The 15,690-nt window shown below is 40.0% G+C and overlaps 1 protein-coding gene across 1 annotated transcript in view; it reads right to left on the bottom strand.

Annotated features, from left to right (window-relative positions):
- pmepa1 (prostate transmembrane protein, androgen induced 1) overlaps positions 1-13,521 on the bottom strand; it is a 101,394-nt gene extending 87,873 nt beyond the window's left edge. Inside the window, exon 1 of the mRNA XM_023984013.3 lies at positions 13,140-13,521. Within this exon, the coding sequence (XP_023839781.1) occupies positions 13,140-13,245 (106 nt within the window). The 5' untranslated portion in view covers positions 13,246-13,521. The remainder of the gene's footprint in view (positions 1-13,139) is intronic.
- Between the last annotated feature and the right edge of the window lie 2,169 nt (positions 13,522-15,690).

Below are 15,690 nucleotides of genomic sequence, written 5' to 3'. Positions count from 1 at the left end.
TTTCTCTGAAAAGGKAAAAATAAACAGCACCAAATTCACTGAGAATACATTACATAGGATGAATAAATATTTATCCAAGCCGCAGCGGCATACTACTTGTCAAACCATAGAGAACAGATACTGTATATTTGCTGTTGGGTGGGCTTGGTATGGGGTCTTGGCGGTCCGTGGCTGGCTTTTGAACATTCATTTTCTTAAATCATTGTTAAAGAGGTTTGGTCAAAATCAGACGTTGGGTACTATATTTGCTGAATATTATATGAATCCTAGAAATGAAATGGCCAATTTGGGTGCAATAAATTAATTTCAAAGAGGTCAAATTGTCTTAGAATAAAATAATGTTGCAGGTATGCTTATCTTTATCTGTTTCTAACTACAGAAACAATTTCAGAACAATTTGAGATGGTGGGTGTCATAGCTTGCTGAAATCACATGGAATGACCCAAAATGCTATTGAAATGTCCTTTGCCATCGCGCGCATGTGGMTTTTGTCCAGTCACACCAGACGTGGTCAGGACAAGCAGGTTGAAATATCAAAACGAACTCTGAACCAACAATATTAATTTGGGGACAGGTCGAAACATTATGAAGTATTCATGGACATTTAGCTAGCTAGCTTGCTGTTGMTAGCTATTTTGTCCTGGGATAAAAACATTGGGTTGTTATTTTACCTGAACAGAATTTTGAGCCATTTTCAGTCACACAAAATCGTGTGTTCTCTACTCCGACWATTCATCGACAGATAAAAGGGGAAACAYAGTTTCTAGTAATCTCTCCTTGTTCAGTCTCCTTCTTCTTCTGTGGATTTTATATGGCGGTTGGCAACCAACTGGACTGGAATGTGGACCTTGTTCAACTTTCAATCACCCACATGGGTATATGCCTAGCTACGCMRAYGATCGTTGACGCGCAAGCAGTTTGAATGAAATTATTGAATAACATGTATATGTAAATGTATTTTGCAACACTCACGCATGCAAGGAGACCGGTGTGGTCAGCATGTAAGAGTTTCCTGCACCAGTGAGCTCGGGACAAACACAGCTGTAGGCTATCTGCGCAAGGGATAAGAGGTAATCAGGTAGGCTTATTTTATGACATTACCATTGGATCAGAGCATGACATTTTTCCCTTTCACRCAAAGTGAAAAGAACTGAAAAGATTTTACAAATATATTGAGGATCTATTGTCAATTTCAATGGATGTAAAAACAGACTTGTTTGCTTGCTGTTTGAGGTGAAGAAAACATTGCTTTGAGAAGCTCCACAGCTCATTAGTGGTGGTGTATTAAACCAATCAGAAACACTATCAGATCCACAAGTGGAAACATTTATATGCAAGCCAGGTAGCCTATAAGCCTACTTCTATGCCTGGGATGCAAACTGGTGTGGGCCCAAAAAGGTGACTGCTAGGAGGAAATCCAGGTTTTAACTAMGTAAACCACAAAGAATATGATCTATCTCTGTGTGTAAAAGAAAGTGGTTAATGTGAACATAACACAGCTAAAAAAAAAATAAGAAAGCAATCCAATGTTACTTGTTGCCTAGACTTTACTGCAAATGACACTAAAGTCTTGATTAAAAAAAAACAATACACTAATATTGCAGTTAGCCATGACAGCCTCTATAATATAATGCTTGTAACCACACACAAACAATATGGGGAAAAAACATCTTAAAGTAGAAATAGAATGAAACAAACAGGCATTCTATTTTTGCTCTATTATAGTGCCCACTMTAGTAGACATTGATCAAGTGCACAAGGCTACATGTGTGCAACAATAACAATCACTGACTAACATTTTTTTATAATCCCCCTTCACTCTCTCACACACACACGTGTGTGTTACTGTCAAGTTCTACACAACAAAAACAATATCTTTGGGCTACACTTCACATTATTACATTGCACACTTTCTGCCTGTGGACATCTGTTCTACAATGTGCCAGCAGAGCATGATACCCTTTGTTGGCAAAATTGATCTCTTTCAGGCAGAGTACACCTGGCATACCCCTTTATATCTACTGTACTGAAAAAATTTGAATGAGGGAAAGTGTGTGGTGTTCCTTTCACCTCTATAGTGGCATCCAGCTTAAGCCAGGCCCAGCTCCAGCTACACTTGATCCCTGAATCCACTTGTTTAACAAGCAATGCCTCATTTTCATCTAATTCTCTCATTCTGAAAATTAACCACATACTGTAAAGAGAAAACATTAGTTAAGATAGTGGTTAGTTCGTTAGCTAGTTAACATTTCACACGGATTGCCAGGGTCCAGTAAGCAACTAACGAGTTAACTTGAGGAACAGCAAGGAGTCGTATACCAGTTAATACTATAGCGAATTGGTTAGGTTACTAATGTTAGCTCATCTGCGGTTGCAACGTAAGCTAGCTAACATTAGCTGTCTGGCTTTATTAGCAAGCAAATTTTCAGACTATAAACTCAATTATTTGATCAGATGAGTTGGATAATGTTGCTCTACATTTCTCTGGCTAGCTAACGGAGAATTCGATCCAGCTAGCAAGATACTTAACTATGCTAATACTTGTTCCACCACACTTTCTTCCTCACCTCAAACTTTCCAAATGCCAGTTGTTTTTCGGTTACAGCTCATGAAGTACGCTTCATCACCTTCTCACCCCCGTCTCCGTGGTCAGGCTTCTCACCTCATGTTACCTCTTCATTGTYGTTCAGGGGATGCACTRCTGTAACTGGCAAGCTGCCTTTCCAGAGCGAGCGCTGATGCTGTAACTAGCAAGTTGGTTGTCTCTTCTTTCTTTAGTCATGTGCTGCGCTGYATTCTGTTGTTATGTGAACGATTGGCTGAGCCTTGGATACAGCCAGTATTGCTCCAAAACGTACTCATTCGCTTACAGCCAGYAGTGCTCCCCCCAAATGTTTCTCATYGGATCTACACRAATCACGTAGGCCACCTATTTTGGATTCAAAACGGCRAATGTCGCCAAAAGGTGACTAGTTTGCATCCCTGCTATGCGTAAATCAGATGCGCGYCCTTACTCAATATTGACAGGAACGCTCCAAACAAAAGACAATGACTAAATGGACAAAACTCGTAAACGGAATTTGTAGCATTGGTTTTGCGYTCTGCAACCAACGTGTCAACTCCGAACAATGAAAACAGTAAAATACTGGARTAATATATTGAAACCATTCACATAAATTACCKTAACCAAACAAACATTGTAGATGAGAAATTATAGGAATTAACGGTAAATGTACTACTGGTAAAATATATGATGGGGAATTGATAGACCCAAACAATCRAACGCAAACAATTCACACAATGAAGTTATGAAACAATGATAGTGCACAAATTGGCAGGAGAGAGCGGATTTTGGAGAGAGACATGCATCTTAGCAATACACCTCTTCTTCTTGGACTGTGCCATCCCCGTGGCCTCCGCAATGGATTAGTTCACTGAGCGTGCCATAAAAATATATATATATATATATATTTGCTACTGCTGGATAAAAAAAAATATATATATATATATATCTCAGTGGACCAATAGCCTATCAACCAAACAATCGACTAGTTGAACATGCACGTACACACACATGACTTGTGTACATGCACATACATGGCTTGTGTGTGTGCACTCAAACAAATAAACAAACAAGTAAAATGACATGAACAAACATTATACACACACTAATATCCTCTCTTTCTCTCSGTCACTCTTTCCCAGAACTRAATAACCCAAATAAATTCTAACTTCCAAAAAAAGTCTCCCCAGTCTGGCATTCTGGCCAGCTTCAGACAACAAAGGACATGCATGTTAGTGCCTATCCCCCTAGGGCTGGGGGCGAGGGAGCAGGGGTAGAGGGAGGCAAGGGAGGGGGGGGTGACTGGATGGGAATGGAGCCCAGGACTACACTGATAACAACTGAAGGGGGTGGGGAGATAAAGCATTATACAGCTCAGAGCTCGATCTGCTTGCTTGTGGACCCTTATTCCCTGTACTGTACACAAGCAAGTCCTCACAGGGGCCCAATGGTACCCACAGATAGAGCCGTAGGGGGAGAACTGAAGGGAGTTAAAGAATCTGATAGTCTTGATAAGTAGGGTGAGTGAGTAAGGTCTGTGGTCAGGACTCACTTTGTGATTTTTCCCGTGTTGCTGGCAGGTTTTGCCAGGTCTTGTGTCTTCCACCTMATTTCCAATGCAAATGGATGCCGGTTGGCTAGCTAGCTCACGCACAGCCGGTGTGTCAGAGCAGATGAGCAAGGACTTCAAAGGGAAGAGGCCTGTGTTTTTTCAATGACTGGGCAGTGAGTGGTACTGATGAGATCATTGGTTTTGGCTGCGGCCTAGTTCGGTAACCCATGGAGATGGGGTTAGGTGGGGATGGGGTACACACAGGGTTATGGAGTGACTAAAATAATCTTACCCTGCAATTACTGTACATGCAGGATCCGGGGAGGGAGGTATGAGGGGAGGGAGGTAAATTTGAAGGTATGAGCAAATAGACTCCCAAAGTTACATTCCTTCAACCTGAGTCAGAGATCTTGCCTCCTGGTAACGGTTATGATATAATATAGAAATGAGGGTTTGATTAAAAATGRTTTCACATGAGCAGTCACACAAGCTCTGGAATGAAATGGTGCAACACTTACTTTCACCCTGGCCTWAGTTCAGAAAGTATTGTACCTCCCCATTTCACATCTCCGTTTCAAAGTGTTTTCGTCCATTCCATGACCACTGAACATGACCCTGATGTTGCTTCATTAGGGTAAATTATAATTAAACYCTCTATTAGGCCTCTGTAACCAGAATAGGTCACTTTTGACTTGCTCCTAATGAGAAGGAAAAAAAATATTCCTCCATTTACAAAAGAACAACATGTGTAGAAGGGATAAGAACTAATGGTAGCCTAACCATTAACAGGTTACTGGCCACCTCAAAAAAATCCAATCTAACCACTTWGTCATTTCATTTAAGTAATTGTGTAGGATTAACGGTTCATTTTRTCCAATTCTAAAATAATCTTAAAGGAAACACTAAATGGCATAATTAACCAACCATTGTAATGTTTGCACCTGACTGAAAAAGAATGGAAAAGGGAGAATAGCACTGTGTGGGAACAAGTGATAGAGAAAGAAGAGTGAAGGAGGGAGGGAGTTACTGAACAAAACCTGTATCCTGTCCAAAGGAATATTCCTCATGTTCTCTTGAATTAGTAGCAGATTTGATTCTCTGTTTTCTTGGGTATGAGGAGAGGGGGAGTTGGGGTGGGGCGATGTGAGCTAGACTTTCCTGGGTGGTCCGTCTTGTCACTGCCTGGGCCTGTTCTATGCCGGCCAGACGGTTACAAATCATAAATCGTTTGTTCTTCAAAACAAGTAAATAGGAAGTGCTATTCCAATAAACATAAAATGGTGGGGATTGTGTTAGTGGCACTGAAAAGAAGGTGCCTGATAGTTGAAATAACGCTTAGGATGACAATAGATTCAGTATTCTATTTCTCACAGGACTGTATCCAATTGCTCATACTACATCGTATTTAGTACATTTTTAGTGTACCCTATGTAAGAATAAAAGATATAGTATACAGCAGTATACAAGAATGTGTCATAATTGGGGTATGCCTTGAATGACAGGATGTCATACTTAATTTAGCCTTTTCATGTAATAGGAATTCACTGTACACTTTTCAGAAAGAGAATCACCCTTTTCAGACCAACAATTCAATGCAAACAGAAAAGGGGACGGCTGTAAGAGCAAAAGTGAACAAATGGTGGTCGATAACATGATGGAGCAATAGAACATTTCCTTAATATGGATGAACAGTAGCATGTTGGCCTAGTGTGTAACTGTAGTATGTAGGAGCTTACTGCATACATTATACAAACAGTATGTTCTAAGTAGTAGGCTATATGTAGTACAAGGTAAATACTTTTAGTATGAGAATTCCGACACAGCCATTGRGGTGACGTTCCCCACGAGACACTGAAATGTATTTAGCCAGCATTTAAGAGATTTACAGCATGACAAGAAACACACCAAAATAGACCTAGTGGTTTCCAAAAACAGAGAGCGATGAAGGACAGTCTTTGTTGCTCACCSAAGTCCAATTTGATCACAATCAAGACTGTACTTCACAATAAGAAAGAGCAGAATAGATTTTAATTTAAAATCACCTCAACCTCTAAGCTGCCGCGCTCTGATTCCAACAAATCTGCCAACCTGCAGATGTGCCCTGTTCTCTAAAGAATGACAGTCACTTGAAATTCAGACCTACGAGAGCAAGTCAGACAGACCCTCTCCTTACCAACGAAAAGAGAAACAAGAGAATGCATGAACAAACACCTCTTTGGGGGAATATGGGCTCCTGTGCAGATTGCTCAACTGAAGACCTGCTAAGACATGGAGAGAGAGAGAGAGAAAATGGTGTCAGAGAGAGAGAGAAAAAAAATGGTGTCGAACACAGAACATTCCACGGTCTGTGGTTGGTTATGTTCCCCGATGCCTGTTTTCCCAAACTGTCTTCAGAGTAAAGATGCAGGRAAATTAAGTTGCGTGCCAGACTCCCAGCCTGGCTCACAGGTGTATGTGTGTGTAGGTGTACTGTGTGAATTCCCCTTTCAAAATAAAAGCCCTTGCTCTTAAAAACAGTATACAACCCTAACTGCAAATGGAATTAGAGTGGGCACAATACTAGGCCTATTTAAAAATGACATTCTTTAGCGACAAATGATTAGGCCCATCGACTGCACTGGATCCCCCCMTTTCTTCAAAACTTTGTGTGAATAGCAAGAATATGGACAGAACCCACACCGTATCATATTATTCGTTATCAAATGTTACAATTGATTGAGAAATGAATTCCCCATGGAAATCAGTGAGACAACCATCCCTTGCCCAAGGCCCTTCCTTGTTTCCAATCCTTCTGAGAATTTAAGGTTGAATTAATGTTTGTAAGCCTCATTAGCTTTGGCGAGACTGACTGCTCTGTTGGTTTCACACCTCCAAGGCATTATTTTGACGTATACACCAAACTGCTATTAGTTAGTTGGTTGTAGAGCAGTGTTTACTGTGGCTTATACCCCGGAGAGCATTGACATGCCTATTAGATTGCTATTGTCAATGTGAAAACAAAGGGACATTTGAGAGGTTGTCAAGACGTATCAATTCTCGAGTTACAATACTGTTGTATAAAGTTGCAAAATTATAACGTCTCCAGAGCTACCTCCGGAGGTTGTGCACGACACTCTCCCAACAGTTGCCCCCCTTCCGATCAGGGTAGTAGTGTATTGTCTTCGTTGAGCTCAACACTCCTACAGTATAAATGATAATAGCTGAATAGAAACAGCTGAAATGTATCGACATTTTGGTTATATTTGAGACTTGTTTTATTGAGTTTTTACCTGAAATTGCAGTAACAGCCTGTTACATTCTGAAATTGTCACAGTAGCTGCTGCCTGCCGGCTGYATTGAGCTTACGTAAATCTATGGAAGCCCATTTCTCTCAAGTTTTATTTAATGTCAATACTATAAAAAAAATATATAGTAGATCATACAAATCTGGGACCAGATTTTTTCTAATCAGGACATTTTTTATATATTTTTTTACTCCTGGAAAAACTCCTGGCCATAGGGAGGATGAAAACAAAAACCCTGTTAAAACAAATCATGAGGTGAATCAGTCAACATAACAGTACTTTGTCMATCTTTTCAACGCTTGTGTAAATATTTTTTTATTAAATCAAATKAAAAGTGCTGGGGCAAATAGAGAGCAATAGTAATGGAGTCTTTTTGTAGACACTTGCAGAAGCTAACTCCGCCATGTCTTGTTGGACAAATTCTATGGAGAAATTGTTTGTTTTGGATAAACACCAAAAATAAGGTCTGCAGTAAACCAAGGCTTTGATCTTTTACATTTTGTTTTATGAGAATCTCATCAGCTAATATTACTATTTGTGAATKTTGATGCATTTATGTAATAAAAACAAGTAAAAAGGTTTCAGCCTGAAACAAACAATATAACATCCTTGCATTTTCCTTCGAGCTGGGAAGCAGAAAGCTCACTAAGCTAACTAGCTTTTTGGTGGACTGTAGCGTAGACTAATTTGCGTGGTCGACATAGTTACGTGAAAAAAATGTATGACTAATGTTGTAGTTCCATTTCTCTGACAGTTAGCGACTCGTTAGCAACTGACATTTTGAGCACGTAAAGGCTTCATAATTCATAAAAGTCACGTCAACTGACTAATATTATCTCATAGAACAAAATGAAACATAAGATCTCCTAAGCCCGTGTTAACCTCAGACCTTATTTTGGCATATATCCCAAAACTCCATTCCCCATTAATTTCGCCCATAGGAATGCTCAATGAACTAGAGGTAGAAAATGCTAACTCATTTCCGKTTTTTTAGAACTACAAGCTGGCAAGTTCATTACACGTTTGTCGGTGGCCCTGATGTGCCGATTTCTACAACGTTGACAAATGGAAATTGCCACACAATGCTACAAATTAAGAAACATAACCTATATGGATGATCTATATGTATTTTATTTTCGGGTGGTGGGAAAGGGCTTCCATATAAAACAGCTCAAGTCCCCAGTGAATTATACCAAAGTTCATTCACAATTTGATTTTACCACATATAGCCTAATGATTTGCATGATATTGATAAAAATTATTGGTTGGTTGTAATGTTAAAAGGTAGGTCTACTGTACTTGTATATTTGTATTAGAGGGGTAATCGTTCATTTTGATATGCTAACATTACTTGATGACATGTTGTTAGCTTTAGCTAGCAGTAACTCTGCTTTTGTCTTGAAGTAAAAATGTGTACAGACAAAGAAAGAAAATGTCTTGACATGGTTGTGAATTGTTGCATTATTCATGAGATAAATATGGTKTTGTTGCAACTATTAAGTGTAATATGGTAGACGCATGAAGAGTTGCTTGCATAACTTTAGCTAGTAATGTGTATAGTTTGCTTGGCCTCCTGCCTAGTGGCTACTGTGACATTTACAGTACTTTTGAACTGCGACGTATACCGAACCCTCTCTCGGCTCGTGACATTCCCATCGCTAATGTGAATAGAAAAGTGTATAGTTGAAGTCGGAAGTTTACATACACCTTAGCCAAATACATTTAAACTCAGTTTTTCACAATTCCTGGTATTTAATCCAAGTAAAAATGCCCCGTTTTAGGTCAGTTAGGATCACCACTTTATTTTAAGGATGTGAAATGTCAGAATAAGAGAGAATGATTGATTTCAGCTTTTATTACTTTCATCACATTCCCAGTGGGTCAGAAGTTTACATACCAAATACTAATTGAGTGTAGCATTGTCTTTAAATTGTTTAACTTGGGACAAACGTTTCAAGTAGCCTTCCACAAGCTTCCCACAATARGTTGGGTGAATTTTGGCCCATTCCTCCTGACAGAGCTGGTGTAAGTGAGGCAGGTTTGTAGGCCTACTTGCTCACACACGCTTTTTCAGTTCTGCCCACAAATTTTCTATGGAATTGCGGTCAGGGCTTTGTGATGGCCACTCCAATACCTTGACTTTGYTGTCCTTAAGCCAAATTGCCACAAATTYTGAAGTATGCTTGGGGTCACTGTCCATTTGGAAGACTCATTTGCGACCAAGCTTTAACTTCCTGACTGATGTCTTGAGATGTTGCTTCAATATATCAAAATAAATTTTCCTTTCAAGTGATGCCATCTATTTTGTGAAGCAGCAAAGCATCCCAACCGTGAAGCACGGGGGTGGCAGCAAAGCACCCCCACAACATGATGCTGCCACCCCCGTGCTTCACGGTTGGGATGCTGTTCTTCGGCTTGCAAGACTCCCCCTTTTTCCTCCAAACATAATGAWGGTCATTATGGCCAAACATTTCTATTTTTGTTTCATCAGACCAGAGGACATTTCTCCAAAAAGTACRATCTTTGTCCCAATGTTCAGCTGCAAACCGTCTGGCTTTTTTATGCCGGTTTTGGAGCAGTGGTTTCTTCCTTGCTGAGCGGCCTTTCAGGTTATGTCGATATAGGACTTGTTTTACTGTGGATATAGATACTTTTGTACCCGTTTCCTCCAGCATCTTCAAACGGTCCTTTGCTGTTGTTCTGGGATTGATTTGCACTTTCCGCACCAAAGTACGTTCATCTCTAGGAGACCGATTGCGTCTCCTTCCTGAGCGGTATGACGGCTGCGTGGTCCCATGGTGTTTATACTTGCGTACTACTGTTTGTACAGATGAACGTGGTACCTTCAGGCATTTGGAAATTGCTCCCAAGGATGAACCAGACTTGAGGAGGTCTACAGTTTTTTCCCGAGGTTTTGGATGATTTCTTTTGATTTTCCCATGATGTCAAGCAAATAGGCACTGAGTTTGAAGGTAGGCCTTGAAATACATCCTTAGGTTCACCTCCAATTGACTCAAATGATGTAAATTAGCCTATCAGATGCTTCTAAAGCCATGACATAATTTTATGGAATTTTCTAAGCTGTTTAAAGGCACAGTCAACTTAGTGTATGTAAACTTCTGACCCACTGGAATTGTGATACAATGAATTATAAGTGAAATAATCTGTCTGTAAACAATTGCTGGAAAAATGACTTAGTAGATGTCCTAACCGACTTACCAAAACTATAGTTTGTTGACAAGAAATTTGTGGAGTGGTTGAAAAACTAGTTTTAATGACTCCAACCTAAGTGTATGTAAACTTCTGACTTCAACTGTATGCACATATGTAAATAGAAATTCCACCCCCATAACTCTACTCAGTGAGAATAAGCCCTTAAAAGGCAAACTCATATTTCAGTTAACTTTTTGGGGGATAGAGAAACAGATTAAAAGAAAACCTAAACCTCTGCCCTTCGTGTTTGTATAATGGGAGAGTATCGTATTACAATTAATTAAAGTATCACACTCGCTATCTCGAGCAGAGTGAAGTATTTTCTGATTCCTCTTGGAGTCTGTCTTCAAAGCACTTGCTGGGAAGGAACCAGAGCCTCGACAGAATCAAACGTTCAACAGGAATTCATCACAAAYCAAGAAACAATTCAGCCCTCCAGTCTGGGCAGAGAAAAATAGCCATAGAAGGTCACAGTTTTTATCAACGACTTTATTTAGGCTAGATAACTTGGTATCGTGCATCAAACGCTCTTTTCCACCAGTGTTTATTATCATTGCATCGAACAAATAGGGTAMATTTTTGTCATTTAGCAGACACTCTTATCCAGAGCTACTCACAGGAGCAATTATGGTTAAACACCTTGCTCAAGGGCACAGCGGCAGTTTTTCATCTAGCCGTCTGGCCTGCTCTGGGATTCAAACCAGCGACCTTTCGGTTAGTGCCCAACGCTCTTAACCGTTTAAAGGCTACCTGCCATGAAATTGTTAAGCAGTATTTGGAAGCTTAGAAATATACAGCTTCACTGAAGAAATAGGGGGAAAAGAGGAGCGTGTGTACTGAATAAGTGCGTTGTATAATGTTGTGACAAATATYATCTGAGATTGAGAGGAAGTGTGGGTTGCCGAATATCTTTCATCCCATGTAGAACTATACATTCTATTGGCTTTCTGTTCTTTAGAACGCCAGACAGCACCAAATCAAAGCTTGAGATGAGCTCCCCACCACCACCACCACCCACACAGTCAGATAAGCGTTGAAATTGATTTCAACATATTCTTTTAAATGCTCAGAGAGATAGAGCATTCCCAAATAGGCTGAGTTGAGTAACAGAGGAAACCAAAGTGAATAACCTAATTCTGGCCATGGTATTTACATTTTCCATTTATCTGATTTTGAAGCTTTGTCATCCACCACRTCTCATTCTTTCGGGGGGCTGTCTAGACAAAACGCAGTGGCTTCCCATTGTATTTGTTTCTGATAATGGAAACACTTTCAGACATGCACCTTTTACACTTCATCTTCAGTCAAGACTGCCATACCACAGAGAAACAAAACACTTCAGACAGGATACAAGGCGCATTTATCATGGGGAAACCAAGATCAGATCACGTTCAAAATTCCATAATTGCACCGGGGGGGAAAATTGAATTTAGTCTCTTTCCTGGCTAAAAATATTTTTGTGTGGAAAAGAGGAGACTGTATGCAGGAGACATGAGCTCACAGTCCATTACTTTGAGGAATTCAATATGTCCAGATCAGTCCCTAAGATATCCAGACCGGTTGTCTCTTTGGGGAAACTCTTATCAAACCAGGGAGCATCTCTCGCTCTTTTTTATCCCCTCCATCTCTAGACAAAACATCATGCAGTTCTTGCAGGCAGAGCTTAGCACAATAGGAAATTCCGCTTTACTCCTAAATTAGTTTGTGACTATATCGAATCTCTATTGTAACTGAATGACATTTCCGAGTGGATTTARAAGAGATGATAATTGTATTATTGTTCATGTCTAATAATCACCCCTCTACTCTAAACTATTTCATAAATAACTATAAATAAACATATTTCTAAYGCTATTTATTGTGTTTTATTAATTCATGAATCCCTGGTAGAATAATCAATCTACTGATTTAAATATGCAAAATGTTACTATGATAAAGAAAGCCTCTCATGCCACCATTAAATATTTGGTCCACTATCTGCATGGTATGATCAAKATTTAGGTTTACAAGATCACTCCAATAACCAAATAATTTGCTTTCATTGTCCATATACATACACAATACATGTACACGGTTTGTATTATAAAATGTCTTCACTGAGCCACCTTTTATGGAAGTATAATTGACCTTATTTAGAGCCAATTACTGGAAATCAGAGATAGCCAGACGTCTGGCCTGCACAAGAGTCAACTTTGTTATGACGACCAGATAAGCTTTCATTTCATCATGTCAAACCACGGCAGACAGTCTAGACCTTTTTTAGTTGACAAAAATCCCCTAGACGAAAAGTAGCTGTGACATGTTATGGCTGAGAAACGTTGCACATAAAAACCAGGCAGTCAGCCAGACATTTTGCTGAATTGAAAGCAGAAAGAGCTTGGATAGATAGCTAAGCTAGCTAGCCTACCAGCCACGCAATGGAAGTCTGCGAGACCTAACAGACAGCTTAGCTTGGTTGACAAGCTTGGTCATTCGAAGTGGGAAAGAAAAGTACAAAAAGTAGCAGCTTGAACATAAAAGTACTTACTGATCTCCATGCTTTGGAATGAAGTCGAGCGTTTGCAGTTACATGTACAGGATACATTGGTCTGGATGGCCGCTGTACCGTTTATTAGACCCATGAAGTTGAACATTTAAATCTGGAAATGTAGGAGAAAAACGTATCGAAGAGCTCTCTCCAGTTCACTTCTCTAAAGCGCGCGGCGGTGCAGAAATCACATAAAAACGATATTTTCTTTCTTGGTAAATTCTTTGCGGGTGGAAGTTAAGGTTCTAGGGTCACAGTTGCCTTCGTCCTCCCCCCCTCCCCGGGCCGCAGCCTGCCGTCGGTACTCCAGTATCCCCGATGTTTGTGAACAGCTTGTGCTACTTTGTATCCGTCTGTCTGACGGGCTTCTGAGCTCACCTCATTCAAGTCCAAGTCGGCTGAGCTCCTCTTGGGGCGGGGCTTAGAGGCAGACAAGATTACGTCAACACCAGACGAACTGGCAAGAGTGACAGGATGTCTGGCCAATCGAATCGCAGTCTGAATGTCAACACAGTTTATTGTAGCCAATCTGCATTGGAAGCTGCATATTAGATTGACAGTAATTTTCATTCGTTTTGGAAAAGAAAATCAAACTGAAACACCAGTCATACACTGATTAATTTCATATATTTTAATTTTAGTGTTCAAAAAGAGTAGTAACATGCTCTGTTTCAAGSATATGTACCGCACATGGGTGGGCTTACTGGGCTATAATTAAAATCTTCTTTCATTTAATATTATCTAACGCAGTACATTTGTTCTAACTTTACCACAGCCTCATTTGCTTGTCTACTCTGATGCCAATAGATTAATGCCACCTTCCTGTGGTTTTAACGATGACATAACAATGTCTTAAAAGCCGCATGACTGTTCTGTGACCCAGAGAAAGAATAGCTTCTTCTATGTCTGAAGATATATAGCCTATATGATTTTCTACAATGTACACACATTTCAGACTATCATTGCAGATCATGATATTTTTGTAAAAACATGTCTGTAATAGGTTGCAGGCCTACTTGCTCAAGTTAAATATGTGTTACTTTAGACTAGAGCAGGTATTCACAAACTGGGGTACGTATTCCCAGGGGTACGCCAAATAAAAATGTGATTCACATTTTTTTTGCACATTTTCCAACAGAGCTATACATTTGAGTGAGTTTTTTTTCCTTGCCTGAGTAGCCTCGTTTCGCTGTCAAAAATCAAATKTAACCATCTAGTGTTCAGCGAAATAACACAATGTCAAATACAGGTAGCCTAGTGAAATAATKAACATCCAATCACATTAACCGTTACACTCTCGCGGGAATTCCACTAACAGGCCTTATGTAGCCAAACGTAGCTGCTGCTCATATTGGTATCTGTACTGATGGCRCAAAAGCCATGACAGGGAGACATAGTGGAGTGGTAAACGCGTATGCAAGCAGTTGCTCCCGACGCAACTTGTGTACACTGCAGCATCAACCCGAGAGGCTCTTGCTGCCAAGGGAATGCCTGACAGCTTGAAAGAYGTTTTGGACACTACAGTGAAAATGGTTAACTTTGTTAAAGCAAGGCCCCTGAACTCTTGTATTTTCTGCACTATGCAATGATATGGGCAGCAACCATGTAACGCTTTTACAACATAGAGAAGTGCGCTGGCTATCAAGGGGCAAAGTATTGACAAGTTTTTTTTACTGACCATAATTTTCACTTGTCTGACCGCTTGCATGATGACGAGTTTCTCACACGGCTGGCCTATCTGGGTGATGTTTTTTCCTCGCCTGAATGAACCCGAATTTACGATTACAGGGACTCTCCGCAACTATATTCAATGTGCGGGACAAAATTKAGGCTATGATTAAGAAGTTGGAGCTCTTCTCTGTCTGCATTAACAAGGACAACACACAGGTCTTTCCATAATTGTATGATTTTTTTATGTGCAAATGAACAAGTTTACGGACAATGTCAAATGTGTTATAACAACGCACTTGAGTSAATTGGGTGCGCAATTACGCAGGTACTTTCCCGAAACGGATGACAAACAACTGGATTTGTTATCCCTTACATTTTATTTAAATCAGCAGCCACTGCCAGATTTCTGGATTGGGCTGCGCTCAGAGTATCCTTCCTTGGCAAATCGTGCTGTTAAGACACTGATACCCTTTTGCAACCACGTACCTATATGAGAGTGGATTCTCGATCCTCACTAGCATGAAAACTAAATACAGGCACAGACTGTGTGGAAAATGATTTAAGACCGAGACTCTCCCCAATACAACCCAACATTGCAGAGTTATGTGCATCCTTTCAAGCACACCCTTCTCATTAAACTGTGGTTAGTTTTATATGTAAGATGGTTAAATAAAGAGCAAAATTATTGATTATTATTATATTATTATTTGTGCYCTGGTCCTATAAGAGCTCTTTGTCACTTCCTACGAGCTGGGTTGTGACAAACTCACTCATTCTTATGTTTAATAAATGTATCATATAGTGTGTGTGTGGCAGGCTTACAATGATGGCAAAAAAACATTTGAGAGTGCGCTGAACCTGGTGCTAGAGGGGGTACGCA

The sequence above is a fragment of the Salvelinus sp. IW2-2015 genome, linkage group LG1 (genome assembly GCF_002910315.2).
Source record: "Salvelinus sp. IW2-2015 linkage group LG1, ASM291031v2, whole genome shotgun sequence".
Taxonomy (NCBI): Eukaryota; Metazoa; Chordata; class Actinopteri; order Salmoniformes; family Salmonidae; genus Salvelinus; species Salvelinus sp. IW2-2015.
This window is presented reverse-complemented; position numbering and strand designations above follow the sequence as displayed.